We start from the raw sequence: 18,965 nt of genomic DNA, 5'->3' as shown, positions 1-18,965 counted from the left end.
TTTTGAATAAAAAGCCGAATAATAAATGTACACCGCATAATTATATGTCAACATTCGCCTGACAGATCTCGCACGAGATCGATATCGTGCCAACACCAACTCCGGTTGGAATCGGACCGACAAAGGTAGGTGCAACGCGGGTAGCTACAGCAGCAGCAGTCTCACCACAATGGAGTGAAGCCGCGATGGCGAAAGCGGATCGAGGTCATCAACCCTCAACTCCGGCGTTGGCTAGCGTTCCTCCGGATTACGACCGGACCATGGCGGTAGAACAAGCCGCTGCAATGGAACGTGAGTATGCGCAGTGGAGACGTGCGGTAGAGGACTCCATTAAGGTGCACCGCACAAAATATTTTGTAAATTTGTGTAAAATTATTTCTGCTCACAACATTTCACAAATTTACTTTCACTGTACGGGATTTCACTGGGTTATTCGTTAACACTAGCGTACACTAGCGTATGGGAATCTTCACCAAAGTGTTACGCAGAAATCGCACTGAAGACACTGTAGGTTTCTACGGCCTACTCCGTCTCGTGGACTGTATTAAGAAAGGAAACAGTACTCCCAAGCAAAAGCCTTGAAAAGACTGGCACCCCAATGCAAACTTCCGCCTATCTAATAACGGAATTTACCAAAGAGGTCTTTCCACTCTTAATGAGAATCGAATTTCCCAAAAAGAACAATCCTAATTGATAGGCAAAACACGCAACCTAACTAGAGGCCTAGTGATGGTGATTTTTTGTACTTGTGCGCAACGTTGCCACCCCATCTTTCCCGGATGAACTTCCGTAACGCGTGCCAATGGCCATGTCGTTGGTGGCACATTGTCCTCTTTGATTAGTACTAACGCACCGGGTTTAATCACTTGTCCTTCAATTACCCATTTCGAACGCGGCTGGAGCTGTTAAAGGTATTCCTGGTGCCATCTTCTCCAAAAGTGGCGTTTTAGCTGTTGTATTAGGCGCCAGTGAGTGAGTCTGTTTTCAGGAACGATCGTCGTCTCGGCGTCTGGAACCTGCTGCAGATATGACCCAACAAAAAAATGGCCTGGAATAAGGGCTGTTGCGTCTGATGGGTCTCCGTCATCTCAGCCAGGTGATGGTTGTTGGGAACCAAGGTAGGATGCTTGGTGTCTTCTAGTTCCAACGCGAATGATGCCGTTTGCTCCTAGCTGCAGACAGCCATTTCAGCTTCGATGATGAAGGTATCGGCATGTTGAGGAGCCTTTATTTCCTGCTCAAATTCATCCTGTTGTGCCAGCCGACACAATAATTCCTCAGCCATCTGTTCCCTGCGGCTGCACCGCATCCTTCGAAGCGCGAATGACGTATCGAGCGATGTATGTAGGGACAAGCTGTGGTGGCTTGCTGCTCATACTGCTGCTTCATGATGATGCAGGCCACTGGTCCTCGGGTAGATGAATCCAGGAAGGACCCACATAGCGGGTTGTCTAGAAGGTCCTTGCTCAAGCAACCACGCGATGCTAAGTCCGCTGGATTGTCGACTCCGGGGATGTGTCGCCAAACACTTCTTGTAGATTGAGCGCAACGCGAGCAATTTGGCGATGCTCGTAACTAATGAACTACGGTCATTGAATCGTCCAGAAGGTTGCAGGAGACGAGAGCTTGACCGCTATTCTGACCCGATCATATAGCAAGCTGGCCATTGTGCAGCTTTCTGTGGTGTTTTCGCTACAGTTGCATCGTGATGTTTCCGTTGTCATCTCGGCATCTGATGTAGCAGCATGCGCCATATTGCATCGCAAAAAACGGCGGGGCCTGTGTAGATTTTGTAAATGTATCACTGATTGAACCATCATGAAGTCGTCCCAGATGCGTTTGAGGAACTGCTTGGCCATGGCTTTTGCGGATCGACCAGCGGATCATAGACTTGGAACCCCAACACGATGGTGTTGATGGAACTCCCAAATCGGCGAGTCTCCTTCGATCCGGCATGATGGTAACTTTCTGGTTCACGTTCTTCTGATGTCGACGCGCAACTCGAATCTGCACTTGCATCTGCAGCCTGCGCCGGAATGCCGGAAACGAAGCAGCATTCTGCTCTTCATGGTTGCCAAACGAACTGCCAAGGATGCTGTCCCATATTTCATTTTCATTTCATTTCATTTCATTTATTAATACAATATCCGCCATCAAGGGCTAAATAAGGCAGACTTAAAACTTAATAAACCCTAACAATAAACAAATCATGAAACTGCCGAATTAGCAAAATTAAAGAATCACTAGAAGAATTGTGAAGAATAATTAGAGAGTCGAAAAAATACGGCTGAAAGTTGAGAAGAGACGTTCAGAATACGAGAGGAACAACGAGCATCAGCATCATTGCAGTGCGAGATTTTGCGGCGGAAGCATTTCGCAATCGCAGTTATGAACAAATGCAACGGAACATATCGGAGATGCGATAATCAGGATCCTGGTCGGAATAAACCAAGAGTGATGCTGAGAATTGCTGCAGCCAGGAATCGAACAATGGTCAAGAGAGCGCAGTTCCGAAATAACCAAAGTAACATGCAGGTAATTGAACTTCTCAGCTGGCAGAAGAAGAAATAAGATCATGGAGCGATCATCATTAAGAATCATTGATGAACACATTGAGGAAAATAAGGGGATCGTCCTCGAATGATTATGTCGGTTAATAAGCCATCACGTGATTAAGAGTGAGGTAACCATCAGCAGCATGTCCCATTTGCAGGTCATTGCAAAGACCGAGATTTGGAGGAACATAAGGCTGCATTTAGGAATGCGGAACGTCCCACATGTTTGAAAGATATAGCTTTATCCCAGATAAACCCAGGCGGAGTTTACAGAGGGGAGCATCGTTGCAGAGTTAGCTGCAAATTTGCCTGCCTTTGGTTAGATCGGTCTTGATAGATCCAACGCTATGGAAGCGCGATTGATTATATGGAACAGCAGCAAATAATGGTCGGCCCGACCATTCAACAAGATGCCACTTCTATTTTGCTGCGGTTCCGTACTCAATCAATCGCGCTTACCGCCGACGTCACAAAAATATACCGGCAGGTTTGGATCTATCCAAAGGACCGGTCACTGCAACGCAACATTTGGCGGAGTTGACCCAACGATCCGATTCAGGAGTACGAGCTCAACACGGTAACATGTAAGGACGTGCTTGCTCCACACCTTGCCAAAATTTTCAACCTTTCACTTTCTTCGGGTCTTTCCTGCTCTTTGAAATCCTGTTGGCTTTTCCGGTACACAAAAAGGGATGCCGTAGCATTGTCTCTAATTATCGGGATAACTCAAACATGTGCCACAGCCAAAACTTTGAGCTATGTATCTTTCCAAACATACTTCATAGTTGTAGTTCCGCTATTAGCCCCAAACAGCATGGGTTTATGCCTGGTAGGTCTACTCAACCAATCTCATGTCTTTTGTTTCCAATATTTTTAGATCTTTGAGGCCGGTACCCAACTTGATGCAATATACACCGACTTTCATGCTGCTTTGATAGTTTACCTCACTCTTTATTATTAGCTAAATTGTCTAAACTTGGTTTTGGTGATGGCATTATTAGCTGGCTGTCCTCATACTTAAGTAATCGATCTTGCAGGGTTAAAACCGGGTCGTACTTATCTGAGGAGTTTTTGTACGTCAGGTGTCCCTCAGGGTTGTGTGCTAAGTCCACTTCTGTTTTCTTTGTTCATCAATGATGTCTGTAATGTTTTACCTCCTGATGGTCATCTCCTTTATGCGGATGATATCAAAATCTTTTACCTGTGTCCTCTTCTTCTGATTGTATGAGTCTTCAGCATTACCTTAATGCATTTGTTCATTGGTGTTCATCCAACTTACTTCGCTTGTGCCCTGATAAATGTTCTGTTATTTCTTTCTCACTCTCTTTCTCCTATTTCATTTAACTATACTCTCTAACTCATCTCTCTCTCGTGTTTTGTCCATCCGTGACCTTGGTATTATACTCGATAGTCGTCTTAACTTTAAACTGCAGCTTGATGAGGTTCTACTAAAAGCTAATCGAACTCTTGGGTTTATTTTACGTTTTACCTCTATTTTTAGAGATCAAAGCTTCTTAAGAAACCTTTATTGTGCTCTGGTAAGGCCTCTTCTTGAATATGCTAGCATCATCTGGAATCCTCCTACTATTGATGGCTGTTCGAGAATTGAAAGCATTCAGCGCCTTTTTACCAGGGTTGCTTTTCGTCGTTTGTTCGGTGCTGCCTCACTACCTCCCTATGAAACGCGATTGCAGTTATTCAATCTTCACTCTTTAAGCTTCCGCCGCCAAGTGTCTCAGGCATGTTTTATTGGTGGCTTATTACTTTCTGATACTGATGCTCCTGATTTACTCTCGTCCATCTCGTTGTATGTTCCTCTCGTTCCCTTCGTCCTCGTGATCCTCTGTCAATTGAAACACGTCATACTCTTTATACTTTCAATGATCCTATTCTATCCTGTTTCAGGTTGTTTAACCACTTTTACTATCTCTTTGATTTCGACTCCTCTCTCAACTCTTTCCGTAACCGTATTTTTTCTTCTAATTCTCTTTAATTATTCTTCTAAGTTTTATTAAGTTTTGATAGTCTCTACGCTCTACCTATGTTTTTTTTTCTTTAATTTTTTTGCTAGGTCTAGACTAGTTTAGTTAGGCTTAGTTTTTCATGATTTTGTTTATTTGTTAGGGTTTATTAAGTTTTAAGTCTGCCTTATTTAGCCTTGATGGCGGATATTGTATTAATAAATGAAATGAAATGAAATGAAATGAAATGAAATATGGGACAGCATCCGCTCCATTCCTGGCAGTGGGCTCGTTGCAACAAATCGTAGCAGACCATGGAGGAGAGTTTCCAGCCGCCGCAGAACGTTCCTGTGATTTCTTCGTAGATGACTTCGTTTCCGGCGGGTAATCATCTGAAGCGGCGCAGATGCTGCAGATGCAAACTGAGCAACTTTACGCAAGTGCAGGATTCGAGTTGCGGAAGTGGGCGTCCATCGACCCATCAGTACTCCAGAACGTGAACCAGGAGAAGTTAGCATCCAGCCCTTATGCTACCAGTGGATCGAAGGGACTTCTCGCCACTCTCGGTTTGATTTGGGACCCAGCATCTGACACGTTGCAGTTCAAAATCAACACCCCATACGTGATTGGGGCAATCACCAAGAGAAAGGTGCTATCGTGCATCGCTAGGATCTATGATCCTTTGGGCATCGTCGATCCCGTAAAAGCCATGGCCAAGCAGTTCCTCAAACGCATCTGGACCCTGCAAACGGAGCAGCAACAGCCCTTGGGATGGGATGACGAGTTGCCACATCATCTACAAGGAGAATGGATCAACTTCCACAATCAGTGATACATTTACAAAATCTACACATTCCTCGTGTAGCCATCCGGCCAGATTCGACATCAACCCAGTCCCATTTTTTCTGCGATGCATCGGAAAAGGGATATGGCGCATGCTGCTACATCAGATGCCGAGATGACAACGGAAACATCACGATGCAACTGTACGCGTCGAAAACTAAGGTGACACCGATAAATAGCAAACACTCCATTGCTCGACTGGAAATGTGCGCTGCACAATTGGCCAGCTTGCTATATGATCGGGTCAGATTAGCGGTCAAGCTCTCGTCTCCTGCAACCTTCTGGACGGATTCAATGACCGTAGTTCATTAGTTACGAGCATCGCCAAATTGCTGGAAACCATTCGTCGCCAATTGCGTCTCCCAAGTGCAATACCTGACCCAAGGAAGTGTTTGGCGACACATCCCCGGAGTCGACAATCCAGCGGACTTAGCATCGCGTGGTTGCTTGAGCAAGGACCTTCTAGACAACCCGCTATGGTGGCAGGGTCCTTCCTGGATTCATCTACCCGAGGACCAGTGGCCTGAATCACCAGTACCATCATCATGTGAAGCAGCAGTAGCAGAGCAGCAAGCCACCACAGTAGCTTGTCCAACTACAGAAAAACCACCACATCGCATCGTTACGCTATACTCGTCATTCTCCAAGCTTCGAAGGATTGCGGCATATTGGGTGCAATACTTCAACAGACGCTTCAAGCGTCGACAGTACGCGGGTATTGGACTTACAACCCAAGATCTACGGGAGGCTGAGGAATTATTGTGTCGGCTGGCACAACAGGATGAATTTGAGCAGGAAATAAAGGCTCCTCAACATAACATGCCGATACCTTCATCATCGAAGCTGAAATGGCTGCATCCGCAGCTAGGAGCAAACGGCATCATTCGCGTTGGAACTAGAAGACACCAAGCATCCTACCTTGGTTCCCAACAACCATCACCTGGCTGAGATGACGGAGGACCCATCAGACGCAACAGCCCTTATTCCAGGCCATTTTTTTGTTGGGTCATATCTGCAGCAGGTTCCAGACGCCGAGACGACGATCGTTCCTGAAAACAGACTCACTCACTGGCGCCTAATACAACAGCTAAAACGCCACTTTTGGAGAAGATGGCACCAGGAATACCTTTAACAGCTCCAGCCGCGTTCGAAATGGGTAATTGAAGGACAAGTGATTAAACCCGGTGCGTTAGTACTAATCAAAGAGGACAATGTGCCACCAACGACATGGCCATTGGCACGCGTTACGGAAGTTCATCCGGGAAAAGATGGAAAGATTAGGGTGGCAACGTTGCGCACAAGTACAAAAATCACCATCACTAGGCCTCTAGTTAGGTTGCGTGTTTTGCCTATCAATTAGGATTGTTCTTTTTGGGAAATTCGATTCTCATTAAGAGTGGAAAGACCTCTTTGGTAAATTCCGTTATTAGATAGGCGGAAGTTTGCATTGGGGTGCCAGTCTTTTTCAAGGCTTTTGCTTGGGAGTACTGTTTCCCTTTCTTAATACAGTCCACGAGACGGAGTAGGCCGTAGAAACCTACAGTGTCTTCAGTGCGATTTCTGCGTAACACTTTGGTGAAGATTCCCATACGCTAGTGTACGCTAGTGTTAACGAATAACCCAGTGAAATCCCGTACAGTGAAAGTAAATTTGTGAAATGTTGTGAGCAGAAATAATTTTACACAAATTTACAAAATATTTTGTGCGGTGCACCTTAATGGAGTCCTCTACCGCACGTCTCCACTGCGCATACTCACGTTCCATTGCAGCGGCTTGTTCTACCGCCATGGTCCGGTCGTAATCCGGAGGAACGCTAGCCAACGCCGGAGTTGAGGGTTGATGACCTCGATCCGCTTTCGCCATCGCGGCTTCACTCCATTGTGGTGAGACTGCTGCTGCTGTAGCTACCCGCGTTGCACCTACCTTTGTCGGTCCGATTCCAACCGGAGTTGGTGTTGGCACGATATCGATCTCGTGCGAGATCTGTCAGGCGAATGTTGACATATAATTATGCGGTGTACATTTATTATTCGGCTTTTATTCAAAAAGATTAAATGTTACTCCAATGAGTTCTAAACTAAAACTAAACTCTCACATTAATTCTACCTCGGTTGGCGGTGTATGTTTGTGGGAGCTGTCTGCGTCCGGCTGGTGTCCGATGTCGCGCGACCGTGCTGTCTGCGTTGTCGGCCCGGCTGGTGTCCGATGATGCGCGCCCGTGGGAACTAGAAGAGATGGAATGTGCCGCGCTGCAATATGGTAAAGCACCCGCTGCGCAAATTCGAGCAGTTTCCAGCGTAGAAAATGCACCAAAATCTGCGCTGGCCAGCGCAGATTTTGGCTGCTCTCCCGCGCTGGACTTCAGCGATTTCTGCGCTGGGTCGAGCAAGTTTTGCGCCATCTGCTGGCGAAATGGACGAACTATTTATGGCGGCGGAGCAAAAAAACGGTCAAAAAATTTAAAAATATTGGCGCCCATTTTTCCGTTCCCTTCTTCTTCTTCCCTTCCCTCCCTCACCCTACCCTGCCTTACTTGCGCTTCTGCCCGTGCCTTCCGCCGCCAGCGGATTGGCTGTTGCGGTGTATGCGTTGATTCATATATGTGCATTGCGGTTGTGTGTTGTTATTGGTGGGTGTTAGCATTTATTAATTTGTGTGTGACCTTGAGACGCTGTGGGAGAAGCTGGATTGGGATTCAAAGTGTTATCGGTGTATTGATGGTTTATTTTACTTCGTGCCGCTGCTGATGAGACCATTCGATGCCGCTGCCAGTTGAGAGTGAAGAAGCCTATTTAAAACAAGCGTAGGAGAACGTCTAATACTAATCTAATATTTTTAATTTGAACATGTTTGATGCTTCAACGACCTTCTAAGCATTATGTAGCACAGTGTAAAGTGGCAATAATTATTTTTTAATGTGTCGAAATCTGTCTCGAGTTTTCAGACACACACACACACACACACACACACACACACACAGCGCGGGAAAGTGACCATTCACTCTATCATGCCGCGATCCCCCACCCCGCCCGGCGCTTTGGATGATGATGCGCTATATGATAGCTGATGATAGCGGAAGCGGAGGGGGTTTGGTGGGGGTGCGTTCTTGCGTGCGCGCTTTCGTAGGTGCGTTCTCGCGTGCGCGCGTTCGTAGGTGCCTTAGCGCGCGCGCGTGTGAGTGCGCGCGCGTGCGTGTGTGTGTGTGTGTGTGTGTGTGTGTGTGTGTGTGTATGTGTGTGAGTTTGCGCGCGCGTGTTTGTGTGTTTGTATGTGTGCGTGCGTTTGGAAACCCCACAACTATTTGATTCTGATGCGTACATTTTCGATTTTCTGGATTTGTTTATTATGGTGCGCGTATGGTGCTGCACCTGTCCGTCGACAATCTGGTGGCTTGTTGGTTTGGAGTCGGTATCATGACGCCGATTGACCGGCAATGCCTTGGAATGGGTTCGGATCGGTAGGTTCATGTTTTGGTCGAGTGCATTCCGTGCATTTGTCGCACCACCGCGGGACACCCGGCAGCAACAAAGTCAAGACCAACTCTTCCCCGGGTGTGGACTGATATGCTAAGTTCTTATTATTATTATTATTATTATTATTATACGGCCTATGCGATCATGCCGGCCTTTTCATGACTTGAGTACCACGTAGCCGGATAGTCACCCCTTGCTACGGCGGACGGTTCATACGCGGTTAGAACCCACGACGGGCATGCAGATGTGCGGAATGATGGCGGTGCCGCGGGACCGCTCCTATCCAGCGTGCAACTTGCATACTGCCACACTGTCTCCTGCCCGATGCATACGCTGCAGGTAGCGGCGGACCTAACAGTAGGTGGACTAGGCGGTCGCCGATGATCTCTAGGCTGTAGTATGCCGTATGTGTACAAGTGGACAGAGTATTAACGACAAGGGCCCCCGGAAAGATGGTCGTTAGGGCTCCGTGGCTGGAGAACCATTTGCACCTCCCCTCCCCCCATGGCGACAACAATTTTAGGGCCTGTGACCGATGATCGTAGGAGTCCCATGGCCACCCCCCCCCTCATCCGCTGGAAATTTAAGTATACTGTTCAATCTTCCTACAGCTGTGTGTCAGTATTCCCTCCTCCCGGTCATCAGTTACCATTGACAAGTGCCTCAATTCGTCTTTCCGCCTTTCATGAACACCTTCCTTTCTTTGACCGATGGATCATAACATTCCGGAAGAAAACACATTTGGCGACAGTTGTGCACACACACGCAGGCTCACACCGATGCGCATACGGCTCAGCAGATCTGTGTAATCTAAACCATTTGAAAGCAAAAGCTTAGTGTAACAAAGTTATGCTTAATGCTTAAAATGTTCAGTTCGATGGCAGGCCCCAGGGACTGCCAGTGGACTTTCCAGTATGCCGGTTTCACAATCAGCTTGCGTTCTTGATGCTGGTGGAACGGAAAGTTGATGAAAATCAGCGCCGGGATGAACGTGTCAATGCGAATTAGGGTTCAGCGCGTTGCACAGCAAACCCTCCAGCGTTAACTAGCGATTCCTTAGCCATTTTTACGTGGCAGCGTTTGAACTCATTGCGCTTTTTTGGTTTGATTTGTGAAAATGCAACTTGATCGCCGCAATGTTTGTTAACGGCATTTTTAGGCGCCACAACAGCTCGCGAGCATTGACCACACGCGAGAAAGAGATGGCGAGATGGTGTTATCGGTGTATTGATGGTTTATTTTACTTCGTGCCGCTGCTGATGAGACCATTCGATGCCGCTGCCAGTTGAGAGTGAAGAAGCCTATTTAAAACAAGCGTAGGAGAACGTCTAATACTAATCTAATATTTTTTAATTTGAACATGTTTGATGCTTCAACGACCTTCTAAGCATTATGTAGCACAGTGTAAAGTGCCAATAATTATATTTTTAATGTGTCGAAATCTGTCTCGAGTTTTTGGGTCACGACACACACACACACACACACACACACACACACACACACACACACACACACACACACACAGCGCGGGGAAAGTGACCATTCACTCTATCATGCCGCGATCCCCCACCCCGCCCGGCGCTTTGGATGATGATGCGCTATATGATAGCTGATGATAGCGGAAGCGGAGGGGGTTTGGTGGGGGTGCGTTCTTGCGTGCGCGCTTTCGTAGGTGCGTTCTCGCGTGCGCGCGTTCGTAGGTGCCTTATCGCGAGCGCGCGCGCGCGCGTATGTGTGTGTGTGTGTGTGTGTGTGTGTGTGTGTGTGTGTGTGTGTGAGTTTGCGCGCGCGTGTTTGTGTGTTTGTATGTGTGCGTGCGTTTGGAAACCCCACAACTATTTGATTCTGATGCGTACATTTTCGATTTTCTGGATTTGTTTATTATGGTGCGCGTATGGTGCTGCACCTGTCCGTCGACAATCTGGTGGCTTGTTGGTTTGGAGTCGGTATCATGACGCCGATTGACCGGCAATGCCTTGGAATGGGTTCGGATCGGTAGGTTCATGTTTTGGTCGAGTGCATTCCGTGCATTTGTCGCCCCACCGCGGGACACCCGGCAGCAACAAAGTCAAGACCAACTCTTCCCCGGGTGTGGACTGATATGCTAAGTTCTTATTATTATTATTATTATTATTATACGGCCTATGCGATCATGCCGGCCTTTTCATGACTTGAGTACCACGTAGCCGGATAGTCACCCCTTGCTACGGCGGACGGTTCATACGCGGTTAGAACCCACGACGGGCATGCAGATGTGCGGAATGATGGCGGTGCCGCGGGACCGCTCCTATCCAGCGTGCAACGTAGCTGCAGGTAGCGGCGGACCTAACAGTAGGTGGACTAGGCGGTCGCCGATGATCTCTAGGCTGTAGTATGCCGTATGTGTACAAGTGGACAGAGTATTAACGACAAGGGCCCCCGGAAAGATGGTCGTTAGGGCTCCGTGGCTGGAGAACCATTTGCACCTCCCCTCCCCCCATGGCGACAACAATTTTAGGGCCTGTGACCGATGATCGTAGGAGTCCCATGGCCACCCCCCCCCCCGGCATCCGCTGGAAATTTAAGTATACTGTTCAATCTTCCTACAGCTGTGTGTCAGTACTCCCTCCTCCCGGTCATCAGTTACCATTGACAAGTGCCTCAATTCGTCTTTCCGCCTTTCATGAACACCTTCCTTTCTTTGACCGATGGATCATAACATTCCGGAAGAAAACACATTTGGCGACAGTTGTGCACACACACGCAGGCTCCCACCGATGCGCATACGGCTCAGCAGATCTGTGTAATCTAAACCATTTGAAAGCAAAAGCTTAGTGTAACAAAGTTATGCTTAATGCTTAAAATGTTCAGTTCGATGGCAGGCCCCAGGGACTGCCAGTGGACTTTCCAGTATGCCGGTTTCACAATCAGCTTGCGTTCTTGATGCTGGTGGAACGGAAAGTTGATGAAAATCAGCGCCGGGATGAACGTGTCAATGCAAAATAGGGTTCAGCGCGTTGCACAGCAAACCCTCCAGCGTTAACTAGCGATTCCTTAGTCATTTTTACGTGGCAGCGTTTGAACTCATTGCGCTTTTTGGTTTGATTTGTGAAAATGCAACTTGATCGCCGCAATGTTTGTTAACGGCATTTTTAGGCGCCACAACAGCTCGCGAGCATTGACCACACGCGAGAAAGAGATGGCGCTATGGAGGGAAAAAGCACGGACGACGGCTGACAGCGATTGGCCGTCTGACGCACCAACACATTCAAACCTTCGACAGCGCGCTCAGGCGAGGGGAATGAGGCGGAGCCAGGGACGGGCAGCTCGACGAGCTGCTCGACAAATTTGCCGTTGGAGAGAAAAGGAAGCCATGATAAAACGCCTTGATTTCTTCCGTCGCTTTGCGCAGCGGGCATTGTGTCGTGACACGAGCTGGTGTCCAATGCCACATAACTATATATCGAGCTATCTTGATAAAAGCTCGAATAAGTCGCAATAAATCCCTCAGATGGCGCTCTAACATACAGACAACCCGCTGCGCAAATTCGAGCAGTTTCCAGCGTAGAAAATGCACCAAAATCTGCGCTGGCCAGCGCAGATTTTGGCTGCTCTCCCGCGCTGGACTTCAGCGATTTCTGCGCTGGGTCGAGCAAGTTTTGCGCCATCTGCTGGCGAAATGGACGAACTATTTATGGCGGCGGAGCAAAAAAACGGTCAAAAATTTAAAAATATTGGCGCCCATTTTTTCGTTCCCTTCTTCTTCTTCCCTTCCCTCCCTCACCCTACCCTGCCTTACTTGCGCTTCTGCCCGTGCCTTCCGCCGCCAGCGGATTGGCTGTTGCGGTGTATGCGTTGATTCATATATGTGCATTGCGGTTGTGTGTTGTTATTGGTGGGTGTTAGCATTTATTAATTTGTGTGTGACCTTGAGACGCTGTGGGAGAAGCTGGATTGGGATTCAAAGTGTTATCGGTGTATTGATGGTTTATTTTACTTCGTGCCGCTGCTGATGAGACCATTCGATGCCGCTGCCAGTTGAGAGTGAAGAAGCCTATTTAAAACAAGCGTAGGAGAACGTCTAATACTAATCTAATATTTTTTAATTTGAACATGTTTGATGCTTCAACGACCTTCTAAGCATTATGTAGCACAGTGTAAAGTGGCAATAATTATTTTTTAATGTGTCGAAATCTGTCTCGAGTTTTTGGTCACGACACACACACACACACACACACACACACACACACAGCGGGAAAGTGACCATTCACTCTATCATGCCGCGATCCCCCACCCCGCCCGGCGCTTTGGATGATGATGCGCTATATGATAGCTGATGATAGCGGAAGCGGAGGGGGTTTGGTGGGGGGTGCGTTCTTGCGTGCGCGCTTTCGTAGGTGCGTTCTCGCGTGCGCGCGTTCGTAGGTGCCTTAGCGCGCGCGCGTGCGTGTGTGTGTGTGTGTGTGTGTGTGTGTGTGTGTGTGTGTGTGTGTGTGTGTGTGTGTGTGTGAGTTTGCGCGCGCGTGTTTGTGTGTTTGTATGTGTGCGTGCGTTTGGAAACCCCACAACTATTTGATTCTGATGCGTACATTTTCGATTTTCTGGATTTGTTTATTATGGTGCGCGTATGGTGCTGCACCTGTCCGTCGACAATCTGGTGGCTTGTTGGTTTGGAGTCGGTATCATGACGCCGATTGACCGGCAATGCCTTGGAATGGGTTCGGATCGGTAGGTTCATGTTTTGGTCGAGTGCATTCCGTGCATTTGTCGCCCCACCGCGGGACACCCGGCAGCAACAAAGTCAAGACCAACTCTTCCCCGGGTGTGGACTGATATGCTAAGTTCTTATTATTATTATTATTATTATTATACGGCCTATGCGATCATGCCGGCCTTTTCATGACTTGAGTACCACGTAGCCGGATAGTCACCCCTTGCTACGGCGGACGGTTCATACGCGGTTAGAACCCACGACGGGCATGCAGATGTGCGGAATGATGGCGGTGCCGCGGGACCGCTCCTATCCAGCGTGCAACTTGCATACTGCCACACTGTCTCCTGCCCGATGCATACGCTGCAGGTAGCGGCGGACCTAACAGTAGGTGGACTAGGCGGTCGCCGATGATCTCTAGGCTGTAGTATGCCGTATGTGTACAAGTGGACAGCGTATTAACGACAAGGGCCCCCGGAAAGATGGTCGTTAGGGCTCCGTGGCTGGAGAACCATTTGCACCTCCCCTCCCCCCATGGCGACAACAATTTTAGGGCCTGTGACCGATGATCGTAGGAGTCCCATGGCCACCCCCCCCCCCTCATCCGCTGGAAATTTAAGTATACTGTTCAATCTTCCTACAGCTGTGTGTCAGTATTCCCTCCTCCCGGTCATCAGTTACCATTGACAAGTGCCTCAATTCGTCTTTCCGCCTTTCATGAACACCTTCCTTTCTTTGACCGATGGATCATAACATTCCGGAAGAAAACACATTTGGCGACAGTTGTGCACACACACGCAGGCTCACACCGATGCGCATACGGCTCAGCAGATCTGTGTAATCTAAACCATTTGAAAGCAAAAGCTTAGTGTAACAAAGTTATGCTTAATGCTTAAAATGTTCAGTTCGATGGCAGGCCCCAGGGACTGCCAGTGGACTTTCCAGTATGCCGGTTTCACAATCAGCTTGCGTTCTTGATGCTGGTGGAACGGAAAGTTGATGAAAATCAGCGCCGGGATGAACGTGTCAATGCAAAATAGGGTTCAGCGCGTTGCACAGCAAACCCTCCAGCGTTAACTAGCGATTCCTTAGTCATTTTTACGTGGCAGCGTTTGAACTCATTGCGCTTTTTTGGTTTGATTTGTGAAAATGCAACTTGATCGCCGCAATGTTTGTTAACGGCATTTTTAGGCGCCACAACAGCTCGCGAGCATTGACCACACGCGAGAAAGAGATGGCGCTATGGAGGGAAAAAGCACGGACGACGGCTGACAGCGATTGGCCGTCTGACGCACCAACACATTCAAACCTTCGACAGCGCGCTCAGGCGAGGGGAATGAGGCGGAGCCAGGGACGGGCAGCTCGACGAGCTGCTCGACAAATTTGACGTCCTTACATGTTACCGTGTTGAGCTCGTACTCCTGAATCGGATCGTTGGGTCAACTCCGCCAAATGTTGCGTTGCAGTGACCGGTCCTTTGGATAGATCCAAACCTGCCGGTATATTTTTGTGACGTCAGCGGTAAGCGCGATTGATTGAGTACGGAACCGCAGCAAAATAGAAGTGGCATCTTGTTGAATGGTCGGCCCGACCATTAGTGTGTCAAAGACACACCCGTTGAAGATTTACTCGATGCGTCAAACACCACTCGACACTTCGTCGTGGTGCTGTCGGTCTTGAAGACCGGATGATGTGGTAGATAAACGATTCATCGTTCTTTGAAGAAGCTGCCACCCTGCTCATATGACCTAAGCGAAGGTACTCATCCATGAAGTCCACATAGGCACGTTGGGTGTCGGGTTCCCGTTGAAGTCGACGTTCTAGTGCTAAGAACCGTCGAAATGCGATAGTCCTTGAATCGCCAAGCTTGCCAATCATCTCTGGCTTGCGTGGAAGCTGAACCATGTACCTGCCGTCCTCTTCTCGGGTTGCCGTGTAATGATCCTCACAGGCTCGTTCCTCGATGCTCCAACTCGGTGTGTTGCTCAGGTCTTCGATGGCGAAGAACTGCTTCACCAGATTGTCCAACTCGTTCGTGTGTGTTGCCACCGCACACTTTACCGGTGACATGGGTTCGGTGATGGTAGCACTGCCACTGACTACCCAACCAAATTCAGTTTCCTGAAGGATTAGCAAACTGTCACCCAGGGAGAGTCGTCCGGTCCTCAGGATCTCGTAGAAGTGTGTTGTTCCCAAGATGATGTCAATGGTTTCTGGCCGATTGAAGGATGGATCAGTCAAGATGCAGGTTTCCTGTATCTTCCAGTGGCTGACGTCAATCTGTTGAGTTGGTATGTCTGCTGACAGCTTCGGAAGCACAAGCAACTCCAATGATGCAGCATAGCTCGAGCATCGAGAATGGATGGTGGTTTTGATGGAATGTCGCACATTCGATCTTGTGCTGCCACCAATGCCTGATAGTGGAAGATTGATCAGCTTCCGCGGCAATTCCAGGAACTGTGCCATCCTGCCGAGGATGAAGTTGGATTGAGCTCTGCTATCCAAGAGAGCTCTTGCTGGATGGCTAACTCCGGCTCGATCTGTGATGTTGAGCACTACTGTTGACAATAGCACTGTGGATGGCACTGCTGTCGTCAATGAAGTCATTGATGCCCCGATGAATGTTGGTTGAGCTGCATCGACTGGATGCTGATGAGATGTTGCAGCGGCGTGTGGAGGCTGAAAAGATGGTGCTGCTGGAAGCTGCTCCCCATGAAGTAGATGATGATGACGTTTCTTGCAGATACGGCACGTTCATTTTGATCGACACTGCGAAACCGGGTGTCCAACGCTGAGACAATTGAAACAGCGTTTCAATGACTGTACTTTGCTCTTCCTCTGCAATACGGACATTGCGATTAAGGTTGGACAGTTCTGAAGAGTATGATGCTGCTGGCACAGAACACATGATGGATTGGCAGTTGTGGTGGAGGTGAAGGCTTTGGTGCTTGTTGATTTCCGTGATTGATTCGTCTCTGGCGTGCAGCTTTCGAGCACCTCACATTGCCGATTGATGAAGTCGAGAGTTTTGAAGAGATCCGGAAACTCTCCATGTTCCAACCAACTCTCTCATGCATTCCTTGTGTCAGCGTCCATACATGAGCTGAGCAGATGCGTGATGATGAGGTTGCTGGTACTGTCAATAGTCTGCTTCATAAACACTAAACCATCCACATGACTCTTGCACGTTTCCGCTAGCTTCCGCAGGTCCTGTGCAGAATCTCGGGGTGCATGCTTCAGCTGAAGCAATCCTGCAATGTGCTTGTCGACAATCAGCCAAGGATTCTCAAAACGCCTCTCCAAGACGTCCCAAGCCGCCTGGAAGTTGTTGCCATTCAGAATGGACGTGTTCAGGATGCCAGCTGCTTTCCCTTGCAGCACTTTGTTGAGATGGTGAAGTTTTACTGCATCCGAGTCATTAGTGCGCTTCATGATGTCTTAGAACATGACCTTGAACGTTGGCCAGTGCTCGTATAGACCATCAAAAGTTGGCATTAGGATGTTGAGATGATGCTGGATGGAGACCGCTGATGATGCAACTTCAGGAGGTGTTGTAGCTGACGATGGCTTTTTGTCGATTACGACCAATTTCGCTGCCTTAGAAGCATATAGTGAGTGGAATGCTTCGTCTTTTGCCAAATCTTCGTCTACGTCATCTGGCAATTCTTCGAGGATTAAATCCATGACTTGGCTCTGCACCGCTTTTAGTTCTTCCAGCATACCTCATTGGACTTGAGATATGCTGTGTGCTGATATGCTGTGGACTTGTAGATAAGCCTTTGTGTTTGGCGCGTAGACTTTGGATATACTTTGAAGAGTTTGGCTGTGACGCTTCACGTTCTTCTTGAACATTGGCTTGTGCCATGTCTCCGCCTTCCTGGTCTTCGATGATTGGATGATCTTCTTCCACAAGCAGTGGCGGATTTAAGGTGTTAAAAGGAGTGGAGGCCCACCGGTTGGTGTGGAGCGGGGGGGGGGGGGTTGCATATTGTTGCATTAGGTTTTGAATCAAACACACTTCAATGGTTTGCTGGCGGGGGGGGGTCAGAATCCCTGTACTGGGCCCCTATAGTTAATGAGTCCCTTCATCTATGGGGCCCCTAACTAGCACAGAAGCTCTTGCTGAGACTACTGTACACATTGTTCTATATGCTGGACTTCCTTACACGGGACCCCTACATTGACGGGGCCCCCCGCGGCCGCTCAGTCCGCGCACCGTTAAATCCGCCACTGTCCACAAGAGGTGCACATGAGATAGACATTGGGCAAGTCTAATCTCCACGTGTGCTGACGATGATCGTTGTTATCTTTGTTGCACTTGAAGTGGGACCAACTCGCCCGGTTGTCCGTCGAAGATGGGACCAACCCGCCCGGTTGTCCGTCGAAGATGGGACCAACCCGCCCGGTTGTCCACCGAAGCTGCAATCCGTCCGATTGGCGAAGATGGGACCTACCCGCCTGGGTGTCCGTCGAGGATGGGACCAACCCGCCCGGTTGTCAGTCAAAGATGGGAACAACCCGCCCGGTTGTCCGCCGAAGTGGCAACCCTTGTTGCCCAAGATGCAATCCGTCCGATTGCCGAAGATGAGACCAACCCTGGTTGGTTGTCTCCTGGTGATGAACGCACCTGGTTGCGTTATCCGGTTCGAAGGACCGAAATGTAGGTTTCTACTGCCTACTCCGTCTCGTGGACTGTATTAAGAAAAGGGAGCAGTACTCCCGAGCAAAAGCCTTGAAAAGGGCTGGCACCCCAATGCAAACTTCTGCCTATCTAACAACGGAATTTACCAAAGAGGTCTTTCCACTCTTAATGAGAATCAAATTTCCCAAGAAGAGCAATACTCACAAAAAACTTTGAGGAAGAACTAGTTAATTACACTGGAATTCTTTCTCAATTTATTGGTGATTTCTGGGGTGTTCTTATCAGAAGCCTACGTGCTCCGTTAGCGATATATACATTTTCTTGTTTAATTCTTGTTAAGTAGGCAATAATCAAACTGGATTCTGTTTGAACTGGTTGAAATGGGGTTTCTGTCTAAAGGGAAAATACATGTAATGCGTGTTGCCTATGCATGGGCGTTGTTATTTCGTTGCCTAACTTACGGGTGTGTTCTGCCTGTCTCAAAATCTAACAGACACTTATAAATCTCTTCGTTGAGTCGCGCTCTCAGCAGATTGGCTTGAAGCAAAGAGGGTAGTTAGATATTTGCTACATACGATAAATAATGCATTAAAGCTAGGAAGTTCAAATGAAACAATTGAACTTGTAGGTTTCTGCGATGCGGACTGGGCAGGCGATACCAGTGATAGAAAATCCTGTAGCGGATTCCTATACCGTTTAGGAGGAGGCACTATTAGCTGGACTGGTAGAAAGCAAACGTGCGTATCGATGTCTATAATGGAGGCAGAGTACATAGCTCTTTCGGAAGCAAGTCAACAGGCT

At 48.4% G+C, this 18,965-nt stretch overlaps 2 protein-coding genes across 2 annotated transcripts in view; both read right to left on the bottom strand.

Moving 5' to 3' along the window:
• LOC120897635 (dopamine receptor 1-like) overlaps positions 1 to 18,965 on the bottom strand; it is a 196,815-nt gene that overhangs the window by 120,016 nt on the left and 57,834 nt on the right. The gene's annotated exons all lie outside the window — the stretch shown is intronic.
• LOC120908720 lies at positions 15,125 to 15,988 on the bottom strand. The gene has a single exon (XM_040320026.1). It carries the CDS (start codon positions 15,986 to 15,988, stop codon positions 15,125 to 15,127), a length of 864 nt encoding a protein of 287 aa, XP_040175960.1.

Source organism: Anopheles arabiensis, chromosome 2 (assembly GCF_016920715.1).
Source record: "Anopheles arabiensis isolate DONGOLA chromosome 2, AaraD3, whole genome shotgun sequence".
Taxonomy (NCBI): Eukaryota; Metazoa; Arthropoda; class Insecta; order Diptera; family Culicidae; genus Anopheles; species Anopheles arabiensis.
This window is presented reverse-complemented; position numbering and strand designations above follow the sequence as displayed.